The sequence below is a fragment of the Thermobia domestica genome, chromosome 3 (genome assembly GCF_964235325.1).
Source record: "Thermobia domestica chromosome 3, izTheDome1.hap1.1, whole genome shotgun sequence".
Taxonomy (NCBI): domain Eukaryota; kingdom Metazoa; phylum Arthropoda; class Insecta; order Zygentoma; family Lepismatidae; genus Thermobia; species Thermobia domestica.
In genome coordinates this window covers 341,577,169-341,593,905 of record NC_137456.1, presented here as the reverse complement: position 1 = coordinate 341,593,905, position 16,737 = coordinate 341,577,169, and the positions used below count along the sequence as shown (strand labels likewise).

The window sequence follows — 16,737 nt, the reverse complement described above, 5'->3', positions numbered from 1 at the left end:
ACATTCGAAGCCACGGAACGAAAAAGTGTGTACGGAACATGCAAAAAATTCCAGGTAGATTAACTTCAGAGGTACAGGAATATTTAAATATAACCAGTCGAAAGAAGGAAACTGTACAACTAATGTTGCCTGACCGCTGAAAGGTTTTTGAACTGATAACGTACATAAAGAACTTACGATGTTTTTTTCTATCATTTTTCATTTTCTATCACACGTTTTTGTTCATTTTTCGACATCCCTTTAATGTAGCAAAAATGGTGTAAAGATAGAAAATAATAAAATTTTGAAAAGGAAATTTTTGAGCTTAACGTCCCACGATTATGCCAGTTAACTTAGGCTAAGGGAGACGACAAATAAAGCAAGCGAATGATGATGGAAGAATTAGTGGAATGAGAATGTAGGAAGAAAGGAAAACCCCAAGAAAACCCATGGACACAATGTTGTCCACCACGAATTTACTTGGCCGGGGATCGAATCAGGGACCCAACGCACCTGAGGTAAGCGCTCTATCACTGAGCCACCGTGCCCCCTCCCCCCGCTACTTAAATTTTCAATGCCCCCTCCCCCCGCTACTTAAATTTTCAATAAGTCTTCATATTCTGATTCGATATTAATGACAGTGTGTATTACTACCGCTGTATTTCGATATTAACCTTTTTTTTTTTGGTTCATTTCTTTCCAGAGCATGCCTTTTGGATATATTGCTTCATAAGGAGAAACTATTTACTCAGTAGAGTCTCTGAGCACTTTTTGTTCTTTTGTAAATAAAGGTTTTCAAAAATTCTATACCATTCTCTTATTTACTACCTTCGCTTTACTGTATGTAAGAGATGTTAAACTCAGTTGACTCTAAGCTCAATAAATGATCATGAACTCTAAGCAAGCTAGAGCCTGAGTTTGAGCGACTGTGAGCCCGAGCTCAATAACGTAAATGAGCACAAGATAAAGGTTCTGCGAGTCTGATTAATGATAGGAGGCTCGAGCGAGTGTAAGTCTGAGGTTCTCTGAGCCACGATTCATAGATGGCCGTCTCTGCTGTATGTTTGGTTTCCCTTATGAACTTACAGAAAACCCATCTGGGAATTGCACATATAGTATATTTCCGAATCCGAGACGATTTTTTGCCCCCGCAACTTGGTGCTCAAAAGTACGGAATCGTTTTGCTTTCGCAACATATGACGTGAAGTTCTTCTTTACTGAGAAAAATCACAAGCTTCCATTATTCTCTAACTTCACTTCCCTTTTTCGCCCACCGCTTTGGCTCTGAACGTTCGCAGATTCGGTGAACCGTTCCAAGAAGGAAGATTAAAAGAGTTCTGTATCTGGTTTGATTTTTAATATGGTTTTATCGTAAATTTTGCAAGTATACCCAGTATGTGATGTGGATGCCTTTTTGTTTAAATCCTGTTTCAAACATGGGGGTCCCTTAGATTCAGAAATATACAGTACATTCAAATTCTCAATGTTACTTCTTCAGTGCACGACGCAGGACTCGATCAAGATTCGAACCCGGATCTCAGGCTTATCGTGCCAATGCAGTGAACAGCCATACTTACTTTTACTCTGGAAATCGATGCTAGACCACTCAGACCACAATTCCTGTCATGTTTGAATAACAACACAGAGTCAACATTACAGAACAGCTCTGATCCCGAAAGAAATAACAGAATATTACATATACTAAAAGAGACCTGGATTCCAATCCCGCTCTAGTTGTGCATTTCTTTCACTCTTTGTATATCACTGAATTCACAGGAGTTGGTGTGATATAAAATTGGTAACTTCTTCCACTTATAAAATACTTACGTAGAACTTATCAAATCCTTACACCATTCCTCGCAAAAACACTCGGAAAAAAGTAGCTGCCTTGACCACCGAAAATTCAATAGCAAATAAAAAAAGAAAAGAAAAAAAATACTAGTTGGGTAAGGAAAGTCTTTACCAATATATCAACTGCCAATGACCTTACCTGATCCGTCATCTGCTGGCAGTTTCCCTGCCAACATTCTAATGAATGTCGTTTTCCCTGTGCCATTTTCTCCTAACAAAACGAGAATTTCAGAATCTGTGAACTGGCCAGGCTCCACCTGCAGTTTAAACGAATCCATCGTCTTTGTCATTCGTGGATACTCATAATGGTTCATTCGCTTCACTTCCTCTTCGGTTGCTGACTCCGCTACTTTGAACACTAGAGACTCCTCGCGGAATCGCAAGTTCTCTGTCGGCACAAAGCCATCCAAAAAGATGTTAATACCTGCGAAGAATACACGTTTCAATTATAGAGTTGATTAGTTTCTTTAGAGTTTGTACTTCTAACTGGCTATTTTAAAGTAACGCTCGACAGATGGAAATTACAACAACACTTTGAAGATACTAACAAAATTAGTAGTAGTTTGGAAAAATGGACCTCCATACCATTATGACCTGAACTTTCGTATAGACTTCAGAAAATTGAAAATAAATATGGTATCAAAATAGCACTCACAACTCCTTTGAAATTGGAGAGTAACCTTACGGAAAACAAAAATGAATTTGTAGACAATCAAAATTTTTCAGATATTTACTCCATGACATATCAATGCCTACAAACCTACATTGAAATGGCCAAAAGGAATGTAGCAGTTAGAATTAAACAACATTTAAAAGACGTAAAGGATTATGATCTTGCAATATAATACTTATCCATTCAAAGCACAAGATCAAAAAAGTACAACTGCTACAAAGAACTACTTCGCAAATTCAAAGGCCTACTTACAACTAGTAAAACTGGAACTTAATTCCGATCAACACTCACTTAACAAATAGTCCAGTGCAATTAGACAAAAAATGGTCCAAACCCGGAATTTTATAATAACAAGCTGAAAATTGGTAGAGATGTTCAAATTGTTGTTCTAAACAACACACTCAAAGTCCCAAAAAAATCCCACTTGGGGAAACCAAGATATGACGTCATCAAGATGGCTGACGACAGAATTTATCCCTTAAATTTTAAAACGTCGTATCTTCTCAACATTTCAACGTAGACTTCATTCTTGCTTCATTTCACTCAGAATAGATTCAAAATTATTATTTATAACGACTTCTTGTCATACACTATTGTTGTCTTTAAATATGGCGCCTTAAAGTGAATAGAATGTGTATTTTCAATTTGTATTTCAGTCTTTAACTGTGAATAGCTTTGAAACGCAATTATATACAGGAAAATGTTTTGAAGTAATCGTTATTCGCTGTTTCAAGATCTTTCCAACGAGCCTCTACGAATAATTTTTATGTTTTTATATATATCATACACATTCCCTAACACGTAGACACTTAGTGCTGTTAAAATTTGAGTAATTCGTTATTTGAATAATGGATTTTTTGATGTGCGTTATTCAAATAATGGATTCTTTGAGTATTCGTTATTCAAATAATAAATTCTTTGAATATTCGTTCTTCAAATAATGGATTCTCTAATATTCGTTATTCAAATAATGTATTCTTTGAATATTCGTAATTCAAATAATGGATTCTTTGAATATTCGTTATTTAAATAATGGATTCTTTGAATATTCGTTATTTAAATAATGGCTTCTTTGAATATTCGTTATTCGAATAATTGTTCGAATATTGAAAACGAATATCGGAATAAGAAATAAGCTTATTTGAATAATTTTAAGAGCACTACCCTACACCCTGCGAAGTACATGCCAGTTGATAGTGTGATCGTAAATCTCCTGGTCAACTATGAGTGCCATTACAGTTATCCACCTAAAAAAATACATTTTTAGATTTTGAATCAATGAGGGGTTATATTGCAAAGTAACCGGAAACACACAAAAGCCTTCTCGTGTTCACGTAAAAGTTTATATCAGCTCAGCTGACGGAAACTAAATTATTTATTTAACTTAGCAATGAAATTAAAATTTACACTGACAGGAAATTGAAAAGACTGCTTACAATTTGGATATTTTAAAATTGAAACTACTTTCTGAACCGACTGTACATTTCATACAAAATGTTAAAAGAATAAAACTCACCTTCACGAACTGAAAAGGGCATAGTGACTACACCATATGCTCCAGGTACTCCATACAAACAACATATAAAGTCAGATAGATAATCTAACACGGACAAGTCGTGTTCTACAACTATAATAAACCTACAACAAAGGAAAGAAAAAAGGGATTAAGTATGAATTACAATACTCTTCTATACACATTTATACCTTTACCTTTTTATAAAGTTTTTTAATCTTCTATCTAAGGAGAACTCTAAAATGCGTTTGAGTTTGGGGAGAGAGAATTCCCTGCTCAACTTCCTAAACGATAAGTAATTAGCAAAAAGCAAAGGCCCGGGCATGTTTTCCTTCAGTTATGTAATATCAGAGAACTTATATATATATATACACACAGGCTTTTTCGAACTTACTAACTCTATGGCCTATGGAACCTAGCGGTTTAATGCCGCATTCACAAAAGCTCTCCATTGACTTCTGTCCTTATCCAATTAGATCCACTTTCTATTTTGCATATTTCTGTGAGATCCATCTTAATATTGTCCACCCATCTGCGTCTATGTCTTTCCAATGATCGTTTTTCGATTGGATTTCCAGTTAAAACTTTGAAAGCGTTCTTACTTTCTTCCATTCTAGCTACATGACCTGCCCACCTGAGCCTCCTAGACTTGATGACCCAACGAAGTTAACTACACGGTATAAATTATGTAGTTCCTCGTTATGATGTTCTCAAGAGAGTGAGAGAGAGGAAAAAAAATGTCCACCACAAATTTTAATCGAACTTATAATCCTTTGGACCAAAGATGACAAACAGCTGACAAAACTCACTTTTATGCGGAGGCCGCGGCGGTTTAGTGATAAAGTGCTCACCTTTGGTACGAGGGGTCTCTGGTTTCATCGCAGATCGCGCCAAGTGGGCTTTGTAGTGGATAAACCTCGTGTGCGTGGTTTTTCTTGGAGTCCTTCTGTTTCTTCCTATTTTCTCCATTCCATCATTTCATTCACTCTTATTATCAACCTCTCCATTAGCCTACACGGTATCCTGTGGGACGTAAAACTGAGAATTCACTTTTTTCACTTTTATGCGTCCTTTATATGAAGAGAAATTGCACATACTTTTAATAATCCATTGTCATTGTCCTCGTTGCGATGAAAAAAAAATACATGATGCTTAGCTAATTGTATTATGAAAAGGATGACTATGTACTATGAGGTGACTTGTAGAAAATGGATTATTATGTACACTCATGTACAAAATGATTATCGCATATCTATAACTGTCTTCTTGTATGAATATAATTTGCTAATGATTTTGCATGGTACTTTCAATACTGATACTATATGTATAATCGGGAAATGTATATTTGGGATAAATTTCATAGGAAAAGAATTATAAATACGAAAATTAAAATGACGAAAACAAAATGTTTGCTATATGCACAAGGAAGTTTTATTTTCGTTTTATTGTTCTTATTTACTGTTCTTTTGACAAGAAATTTGCCACATATAGTAACATTGTAAGAAATACCGGGCGAACTCGTTATCAAATTACATTCCTATAACAACATATTTATAGACATGCGACAATAATTTTTGACATGAGTGTACAAGCGAAAAACTGCTGGATTTCTTGAACCAAGTCAATGGCTAGGTGATCATATAAGTAATTTGCGCATTTATAAAAGCAGAAAACGACTTCTAATGCTGTACTAAAACTTTTAACATAACATATGTTCTGTATGAAACACGTTGTATAAACGATCAAAACTTGGAGTAGTACAAAGAGTACTCACTTAAGCCGGAAACACATTTTGTACGCCAAATCCGAAGGAATGACGTAGAGCAATAAAATGTTACAGATTTCAGCTTTTTCTGAAGTAAAACTAATGTAATTCGAAGTTGATAAGAAACTTCACGTCTTTTTGGCAAATGACAGTGAATATGTAGTTTAAACAAATAAAAAAATAAAAATTGAATAATTAAAGGGTATCATTTCGAAGTGGTTGAAGGGCCAATCGCTAAGTAAAAAGTATTCGATTTTGACAAAATGAAGTTTTTTAACCAATCACAGATTTCGTTAAATATTTCATGCATCCATTTTCATGTATAATTTTGTAATACTTGATGTAAACGAAAATAATCTTAATTCCCCCGGGTTCGATTCACCGTGAGGCCACTCGGTCGAAAAAGTGTAACAGCTTTTTTAGGCCAGCCATCTTGACTGAGGTTTTACCTGGGTTTCCCCTCACTCACACCAGGCAAATGCCAGGATGGTACCTAACAAAATGTTTCCAGGCCACTTCCTTCCCTCCTAATTCGCCGGACAGTGTGATCGCCGAGGGACGTCAGCCCTCATATGTGACGGGCTAACATGTTCATAGATGCCGAAAGCCCAGAAATCTAATTCCTAATTCTAATCCTAGTGATGGGCTAACATGGCCATAGATGCCGAAAACCCAGAAATCTAATTCTAATCCTAGTGATGGGCAAACATGGCCATAGACGCCGAAAGCCCAGAAATCTAACTCCTAATCCTAATCTCAATTCAATGTTGTAACTTTTCTTTACTACGTTTGGTATTCCTATTTTCTGTCAAATTTCATCCTATCTAACTCTGATGTTGTTTAATATTACTTAATGTGCGTCCATTACTACTAGGCAATGACTATTGGTTCTGAGATTTACGGTGCTTTTTCTTTGACATTACAAATACATATAGTAGTTAATATTTCCTTACTTGTCTGGATGTATAAGAGAACGTATCGTTACGGCGGCTTTCAATCTTTGCTTGACATCTAAATAACTGGAGGGTTCATCGAACATAAAGATATCGCCATTCTGGATGCAAACCATTGCGCACGCGAATCTCTGCAGCTCTCCTCCGGACAACGCATCTATAGCACGGTCCCTAATATTCTGCAGATCTGAAACATAACACACCACAATAAAAATCACATACAACAATAGCTGAACATCCATTTAGTATAATAATAACTACCAGGGTCTAATAAAAACAAACTAAATTAGTTTCGGCATCGTAGTTCTTATTTTCAGTCAGAGAAGGTTTCGAAATAGATTTATCTATGGTCAGGGTTGTGAACAAAATTATCTTCGATTAAAGGTAGATCTATGTATTTCTCAACTCGATTGCTCAGAACGAAGTTGGTATGGACATTAGCAGCAAACAACGGTACACAAGTCATCAATTTATGAAGACGAAATACATAAGGTGAGTGAGGGTAAGGTATGAGACAGATTTCACAACTTTTCCACGTTACTCAGCTTACATTAGTTTTGAAAGCAGTTAAGCTAGACAGCAATTTATGCTGTCAATAGAGTAACAATTAACTGTCAGGAAATTTCTTGTCATCTCAAGTTGATGAGTAAATGTCAAATTTGTGCTGTCATAATTTCCCTCCAAAAGGGTGATTATGAGACAGCGAGTGGGTAATTATGAGACACCTGTTGTCCCAGCTTTCTGTATGTGATATTGGGGTATGATGGAGTCCAATTATGAGACAAAAAAGTATTTTTGTTGTGTTTATTATAAAGATATACAAATATTTGTCTGAGTTACAAGAAAATAACTAAGAAAGGAAGTGGAAATAGTTACTGATGTTATTCTAACACTTTTGTGACTTGACTATAAGAGGCCTACAAGCTTATAAACCTATATTAGGTGGTTTCAGGTTACAAAACAGGCTTATGAAACAAATTTAGTCCAAGGTCTTGGTTTTTCACTAAAACAACTTCAGCTACTTTTATTTCTTTATGTTTTAGTATATTGATATGCAACCTTGGCTATTTTCAACAAAATAGTGAACGTCTACAACTTTGCAAATTACTAAGAAACAAGATTAAAGGACTACCTGAACTACAGAATACGGCTTTTTTGTAACTTAACATACACGGATACAGAGACAGGTTTTAGCGTCTCATAATTACCCTCCATATTATAACGAAATACTTTAGTTTGTATAATATTAACCTGTACCTTGGGCAAAAAGTGTTCATAAATATGTAATATACTTAGTAGAATGTTCATTTTAAATTAACAGAAAAGAAGAATGTTTTTAATATATGTAAGAGATTATTATGGGATAGTTGTGACTATGTACATGTTATGTGTTGACCTAGTCAAGTGAATTTATGTATTTTACAGTCTTAAAAAGAATATTTAAGACATATCAAGCAATAAAGGTGAGACTAATAATCTTTGAATATCTGAGTTGATTTTTGCATAAAGAAAAGTAATTATCGCTTCGTAACTTATATTTTACAAGACGAACCAGGTTAACGACGCTTTTCAATAGAGTCGTTATAAAAATTTGGTTTACCGAACCCGGGACTTTTGAAAATTCAGTTCCCGAAGAAGGAAAGTAGGGCTGAATTTACTTGGATATTACCATTTATGAATACGAACTTAACCGTATTACGAAGTGGTAAGGTCATCAAAAGAAAAATGGATAGTGAAATAGTGCAACAGGAATCTAATACCAGTAATCCAGGTGAAATTAGTGCAACACCAAGTTTGTCATCTGAGGATCGACTTTTGTTAGCTGTGCAGCGACAAATTATGCAAATGACGACTGAGATAAAACAAACCATGGAACAGAAGCTCAATGAATCTACCACAAACATGGAACAGAAGTTCTATGAAGCTAACCAGACCATGGAACAGAAGTTCTATGAAGCTAACAAGACCATGGAACAGAAGTTCTATGAAGCTAACCAGACCATGGAACAGAAGATAGAACTGAAGTTCTATGAAGCTAACCAGACCATGGAAAAGAAGATAGAACTGAAATTTAACGAAGCTAGCAAGCAGTATGAAGAATTAAGTAAACGAATAGAACGGATAGAACTGAAATCAGACGATACGAAACAAACAATCGTCCATGTGATGAACGACATATCCTCGCAGTTTGAAGAGAAGTTAAAAAGGTTAGCCGATGAGTGTCAAGAAAAGCACGATCATCAAAATCATGAAATCTGCGCTGTAAAAAAGGATTTAACGTTAATAGAATCTTCCGTTAAACATCAAAAGATCCAGTTGGCTACTATGCAGGATGAAATTAAAACGTTACAGGCTAGAGATAACATTTATCGCAATAATCTGGGCAGTGATCGCTTCGAGTTACCCCAATCACCGGATATAAATACGCCTTCGCCGGAATCTGAAGAGGATATTATATTAGAGGAAAACTGTCCGAAGATCACTGATGAACGAAATATAAATGGTATCATGACACAGCACGCTACGGACCGGAACAATCACACCACAAGAACAAGGAGTGAGAAAAGAAAGGTAAAGTTAAGTGTCAAGATGAGCGAAATCAAAGCCATGAGTAAATTTAGTGGTAAGTGCAATGAAAATGCTAGTTCTTTCTTAGAGAAGTTCCAAGACGAATGCAGTATAATGTCTATCGACCGATCACAATACATGAAATTAATACCCCATGTATTACTCCCACCTTGTTCCTTATGGTTTAAGGCAATACGTGATCACATTAGTACATATGAGGAATTTAAAGCGGCATTGATCGCGAATTACGAAAATGACTTTTTGCTGGCAAACAGAGATGCCACTCTTAGAAATCAACATTTCAATCCTCGATTGCACAAATCTATTGTAGAGTTTGTTGTAAATGTCTATAATGAATTAAAGGTTGTTAATCCCTTGCAATCGGAATCAAGAATAATTGCATCGATTCGCAATTTGCTTCCATTTAAATTACAGCAGATCTTATTTTCCACACAGTGTATGAGTTTCAGTCATTTATTAATGCTTGTACAATGCTACGAGACTCAATACCATGCTATGAATCTAACACAATCAGGAATGGGTAAAAATAAGAATAATTCAGATCATTTGGTCCCTGTTCGGAATTTGAATATCCGAAGTGTGAATAATAATGAACCGAACCTAAGACGAGTATACTCTAGCAATCAAAATGAACAAAATAGACAAGGCTATGTAGGGAATCCGCCTAACCTAATCAACCGAAGTAGACACAAAAATAATAGAAATACATGTCGAAATCCTAGAGATGCTACCAATCCTATGTATAGACATAATCATTGTTCACGAGATGGTACTTCGTATCCAAATTCAAATCACAATGAAAGACATGTACAACCTAATGTAGAACCTAACCACGATTGTGCGGTACAATGCACTTTATTAGATTCATATGCCAGTGCGAATGTAACATGATTACCGTTAACGAAATTAGGTTAAACCCATGTTGATTATAGATTCTTGTGAATTTTCGTTTTAAAGTTTGTGTTAATATTAATAATGAAAACGATGGTTATAAATATTTGAAATGCATCTAGTTAAAGAGTTAGTAGCACCCAACATTCTTGATCAAATAAATAAGAATGAAAAATAACAATAGTAATGAAAAATGTGTTTATTTAATAACAAAAAGGTGTCTTTTGTTTCTGTAAAATAAATTTATTTACTTCCATTTGATTATTCAAACGTAGGTTATGTTTAATTTTTATTCTTTCTTATTAATGTGAAGAATCATAATTCAATTTATAATTAGTTAAAGGCAAAAATTATTTTATATCAGATTGATTTGTGTTTAATTATCAAAGATTATGTTAGGAATAAGATCCATTCTATAAAATCAATTATTCAATGACTACCTTGAGTGAAATTCTTCTTTATTTTGGACATCTTAGTGCTACTATGTATACATTACAATTGCAACATCTAACTTATTTGTTATACCATGCGCCCGAAAAGAACAAATATTATTTGTCACATCATCGTTTGTAATAATGATCGAAACTAGTAATCTTGATAATTTGTGTTTCACCCTCGTTAATTATATTTCTAAGCGACGATGTTTTTAATGATAAAGAATAAATAATAAGGTAATAAAAGAGAAATATTAATGAAATCAAAGATTTATTGTAAATGTATTTATGTGAATGATAATAACTAATATTTTATATATATGAGGGTTAACCAAAAAAAAGTAATGAAGATATATACGAGGTGTGATCAAAATATAAAGAACATATGTAATGTACGAACATTAATCTAATCAGACCAGTGGTTCTTGAATATAAAAGCCAAGCCCACTCATGACTTTTATATTCAGTCCCTTTTTCGGGCGACATTTTCTATAACGAAATACTTTAGTTTGTATAATATTAACCTGTACCTTGGGCAAAAAGTGTTCATAAATATGTAATATACTTAGTAGAATGTTCATTTTAAATTAACAGAAAAGAAGAATGTTTTTAATATATGTAAGAGATTATTATGGGATAGTTGTGACTATGTACATGTTATGTGTTGACCTAGTCAAGTGAATTTATGTATTTTACAGTCTTAAAAAGAATATTTAAGACATATCAAGCAATAAAGGTGAGACTAATAATCTTTGAATATCTGAGTTGATTTTTGCATAAAGAAAAGTAATTATCGCTTCGTAACTTATATTTTACAAGACGAACCAGGTTAACGACGCTTTTCAATAGAGTCGTTATAATATAAGCAAAATAAGATACAACAACAGCAAAAATTGTAACTCTGAAACAAAAGCCCAAGGAACAAATTCAACTTACCTGTAACTGCTGACCTATCAGGTTTTCACCAACACCCATTGCTTTCACAATAGTGAGATTACTACACGAGTAGATATAAAAGTTAATGACAGGATTTCAAATTTCACAACAGTTTTATTGAATGTTTGTTTAAAAAAACTGGTATATCCAAACTTTAGTAAACTGAAGTGTGAAGGATATTACTAAATGCCTTGCTCTTAATTTGTATTTAACTTACAGTGGTTGAAGATAAATGGGTAATTACCCTCCATAGGCAGTGTCCCATAATTACCCTCATGGACCCTATATAGGAAATCAAGTTCAATGATGAGGTATCAATTAACGAAAAAATCTTATCAAAGAAGACGGTGCTCGAGAAAAGCGAACGTCAACAAATTTTCCAAAGAATGAAGAAGCTCTCACAAATTAATGATAAATTAGTTATTCTATTTTTAATTTTTAGAATTTAACAATGATAAGTCCGTATAGTACGAAATTAGTTTAGCTGTGAACGCAACCAGTCACTCTGATGAAGAAAGGAATATGTTTTGAAACTGTCTGTAAAATTAATGTTTAAGGGTGTTTCACAGTAGTTAAGAGCTTTGCATGAGAATATTCCCAAAATCATTTAAATAATAAAATTATTATTTATTTATACAATATTATTTACCATAAAATAGTGAAAACATAGTCACAACACTAAAAACTACATTATGAGCACTTTCTCTAAAACGCTTCATCAAATATTAAGAGGAGAAGAGAAAAAATTAAATTGAAAGGACACAGAAAACACTGTGAAGTGTCCAGGTGAACGCATGTTGGGATGCATGGTCAAACAGTGGCATATTCACTTGGGTGTACGTGGAAGGAGCAAAGGACAACGGAAACGGTAGCTCCTTTCCTGTAATTCAATCGACCTAACCATCCCATTAAGTTTAAATACCACATCCTTCATTCAATTTCTCCCGCTTATAGCTTGGTAGCACCATCATCTGACCCTGCATTTGAACATGACGCCTATCTCGACGATTCATAACTTTTCGAATATTCTTTCATCCTTCATTTCTTTTTTCTGTACTTCTTCCTCTCCCTATTTAATGAAGTAATTTAGCGAAAGACTCGCAGTGTCGTGATTTTGTTACATTAACAGGAAAAAAATAAAATATACTGAATGAAAGGGAACCCTTTATGGACGGCTGTGCTTTAAAAAAGATCCACGCCTATCATTGGGGGCTGAATGACTTGACAAATTAAATGAAAGTGAGGCTTATAAACCACACCTGTACCCTCAGTCCAGATTTTCTTCATATACCACACCAATCATTTAGGGCCAGATTTTGTTTATAACCATACCGTCACCTGCGTCCAGATTTTGTTTATATACCACTCCCGTCGGTTCAAATTTTGTGTTTATTTACCACATCTGTCAGTCGAGATTCAGTGTTTATCTATTATACCCATCATCTACGTCCAGATTCCGTGTTTATGTGCATCAACCATAATCTACGTCCAGGTTGTGTTTATTTACCACAACCGAGAACGGTCATCCAGTATCGTCAGAGTCCAGATTTTGTGTTTATATGCCATACATGTCTACTCCGTTCAAATAGTGTTTATATACCCTACCCATCCTCAACGGAACGATCTGCTGTAAGGGTTAAACCACCTATTTACCTAAATGTGCAATGAAACACGTTTGGATTGGACAATAGACAGGAAACAAAAAATATCTGGATGAAAATTTATAATAAATGTCCCAAAAGTGACAAAGCACTGGAATGTGAGGTAAACAAATCAGCAGAGTTGGCTTTGAAGTTGTCGTCTGCTCCTCTCTCGAAGTGGCATACGAAAAATCATGTGCTTATTTGTTTCTTCAAGTTTTTTTTTTTTTTTTTTTTTTTTTTTTTTAATCAACGAGGCTACATGAGACATGGACCTACAGCTTAAAAATGGAATTTGAACGCCCGTAATGTGTTTGAACTTACAACGCTCTGCCACTGGGAATCGAATCTGGAATCACATGCACCAAAGGCACACACATATAAACCACAAAACTAGAAGGAAAAGTTATGAGAAATCATGTCCAAAAGGTCTTGAAACCATAAGGCTATCACTGCTACTACAATATCTGCAACGAGACACTTACCTACATAGTAACTTTAGAGACACTTGCGACATATACTAAAAACCTACCTAACATGTCACATATTTCATCTTGGTTGTTGCGGTCATCTTTTTTATCCAGCAACTGTTGTACAGAGCCTTTGACTGCCTTCGGAATTTGATCCACATATTGGGGCTTAATTAGAGCTTTTAAGTCATCTTCTAGGATCTTCGTGAAATAGTTTTGCAATTCCGAACCACGAAAATGATTTAGAATTTCAGTCCAATCCGGAGGGTCCTGGAAGAGAAAGAATATATTAACACCAAATTCCCCTTAACTAGAGCTCCCACACATGTATATGCACATACAGTACCTAAATTTATTCAGATATTTAGATCAATCCAATATAGTGAGGAGATGAGTCACATAGGAATTAAGAGAATGGTTCTGGTTTAAATGGTTTGCTAAATGATCTTCGGGTAGGCAACGAAATAAGAGAATAATAAGATGGATTTCAGGAAAGTCACTTATACAAATGTTTTTACAGTTTGCGAAGAGCAATCTATGAACTCGTCTACTTGTGTTCTATTTCCGACTTATATTACTAAAAATTTCGGCATACACTGCTAATTTAATAGTTTGCTCTGTCATCCCAGACAACAGCACTCAAGTCTATAGAAAAGGACAAAAAGGCAAACGTCTCAGTCTGTGCGTCATAGTAATCCCTAATAATAAACATTCACGCTAACATGTCGCTATCTACAATAGCGTTTGCTACTTAATTCAGCCAATGTTGAGTATTAATATATATATATGTATAGGATGTCTCAAAAGTCCCCTGACATCAGTTACAACAAAATGTAAGAGAGGAAACAGTTTCGAAATAATATGTTTTCAATCTAAAGTGAAGGAATTTTTTAAATCGGACAAGCCATTTGGGCTGTACACACTTAATGCGCTCAATGTTAAGTGAATGAAGTTACTGTCTTTTACGCTAACATGTCGACGGCCAGCCCTCATATTAAACAGTAATTTCGTTCACTTATGTTCTGGTCCAGGTAAATGGCAACGTTGCATTTTCATTTAACATTGGGCGCATAAAGAGTATACAACACAAACGACTTGTTCGATTAAAAAAAATCCTTCACGTTAGATTGAAAACATTATATTTGGAGACGGTTCCCCCTTTTACATTTTGCTGTAACTCTGATAGTAACATACTTACCCTATGTTAGGGGACTTTTGAGACATCTTGTATATACATATATTTCGCCTATTGTGTACAGTGGGCTGTCTTGGGGAAACAACTGCTCGAAATAATTTCAAATACACAACAGTATGAGACTGGACTGCGATCATTTTGTTTGCGAGGTAATAACTGATCACTCACATAATAATTATTATGACCTCCTAGATTTAAATGCCATCTTGTATCCACATTTTTGTGCTACTCTCTGCAATCTAAGCAATAAACCTCGTCACTCGTCATAACAGGAAACAAATATATATATATATAAAACTAAAATTAAATTTACACAAATGCAATCTAATTTAAATTAGGAATTCTACTCCAATTAATTAAATTTACATCAATATAACTAATATCAAGATATGCACAAAAAGAACATTTAGTAATTAATTCTACGTTTTATTTATTTTTTAATATTATTTTACGAGTTATAAGATTTTAGGTAAAAATTTTCATTTTTCTATTACGTGGAATGAAGCTAAATATGCAGACATTTACATATTACGAGGTGCATTCAGAAAGTAAGTTCCGATGAACTATAAAATGAGACACAAACATGGAGAGAAAATGATTTTATTCCCTTAGAATTAGTGATGCATAACTTAGTTTTCAAAATATGCACCACCCTTGTTTATGGGTTTATCGTAACACGGTACCATTTATTTATTTATTTATTTTTTAAATCCCTATGTCAAAGAGTCCTGCCGGCAAGACTTGCAACCAGGATGTCGTAATCTTTTGCAACTTAGCTGCGCTGTCGAGCGTTCGACTAGAAATCGCTTTAGGTGGAAGTCGCTCGGCTGTAGGGCGAAGTCACCTAGAACATACATGTTTTCTGCCCGATGACAATGCGATCGACGAATTGGTTACCTTCTTGATGGTAAAGCATCAGGAAGACCAAAGCAGAGTCTATGCGCTTTTTCTTGTGTGCTCCATTCTCAATTATTTTGGAACCAATCGTGTACATAACTTGTAAAACTGCAGTTGCAGGGTAACGATCACATAGGAACAGGAAACGAAAGATCTAAGAGAATTTACAGAGCTCGGACACAGTGAACCGCTGCTGCACACTTCCCATCAATTTAGGCATAACCATGAACTTCCACAATATTTCCGTCGTGCACAATGACGCAGCCTGCTGTGTACTGTCTCCATCTTCTGACCATACCTTTACTTATGACACCCAGTACATGCACTTCACACAACTGCCAGTGAATCTCTGACGTCGACAGCTTCTTAGCGTGAAAAAACATGATTATCGCGCATGCTTCGCACTCGGTGGGAGATTACGCAATCCATGTTTAGCGTACCACAGCTCTCTTTCTCCACTGACTCCACACAACCTTCCTCGCACTAGAATACGGCTACGTGTTCCTCCTCCACCCTGCGTAACTGCATTCCGCTATTACTCGTACCATTTTGGGATTTTCAAAACTTACTTTCTGAATGCGACTCGTATTAAGAATAACATTGTTTTATATCAAGGTAACTACTTACATTGAATCTTCCTAGATTGGGTTTCTGTTTGCCTGCTAGAATTTTCAACGCTGTTGATTTCCCAATGCCATTTGTCCCTACTAAACCTAGCACTTCTCCTGGCCGAGGAATAGGAAGACGGTGAAGTTTGAAAGAGTTTTGAGAGTATCGATGCGTCGTGTCCTTCTCGAGGTTGCTCGGCAAATTGATAATAGCAATTGCTTCAAAGGGACATTTCTGAAAGAAAAGAAAAAATAAATATTTATAAGATCAAAAGGTATGCCAGCATTCTTCTCACTTACTTCTGAATCCAATTTCGGTTCTTCTTTGTATAATGTAGTAGAA

At 35.1% G+C, this 16,737-nt stretch overlaps 1 protein-coding gene across 1 annotated transcript in view; it reads right to left on the bottom strand.

The window, feature by feature from the left end:
- The window catches only part of pix (ATP-binding cassette sub-family E member 1 pix), a 38,321-nt gene that overhangs the window by 8,769 nt on the left and 12,815 nt on the right, over positions 1 to 16,737 (bottom strand). The window contains exons 3-7 of the mRNA XM_081752845.1: positions 16,414 to 16,629; positions 13,757 to 13,964; positions 6,735 to 6,921; positions 4,020 to 4,141; positions 1,970 to 2,254 (exon numbers count right to left, since the gene is read on the bottom strand). Coding sequence (XP_081608971.1) covers positions 1,970 to 2,254; positions 4,020 to 4,141; positions 6,735 to 6,921; positions 13,757 to 13,964; positions 16,414 to 16,629 — 1,018 coding nt within the window. The remainder of the gene's footprint in view (positions 1 to 1,969; positions 2,255 to 4,019; positions 4,142 to 6,734; positions 6,922 to 13,756; positions 13,965 to 16,413; positions 16,630 to 16,737) is intronic.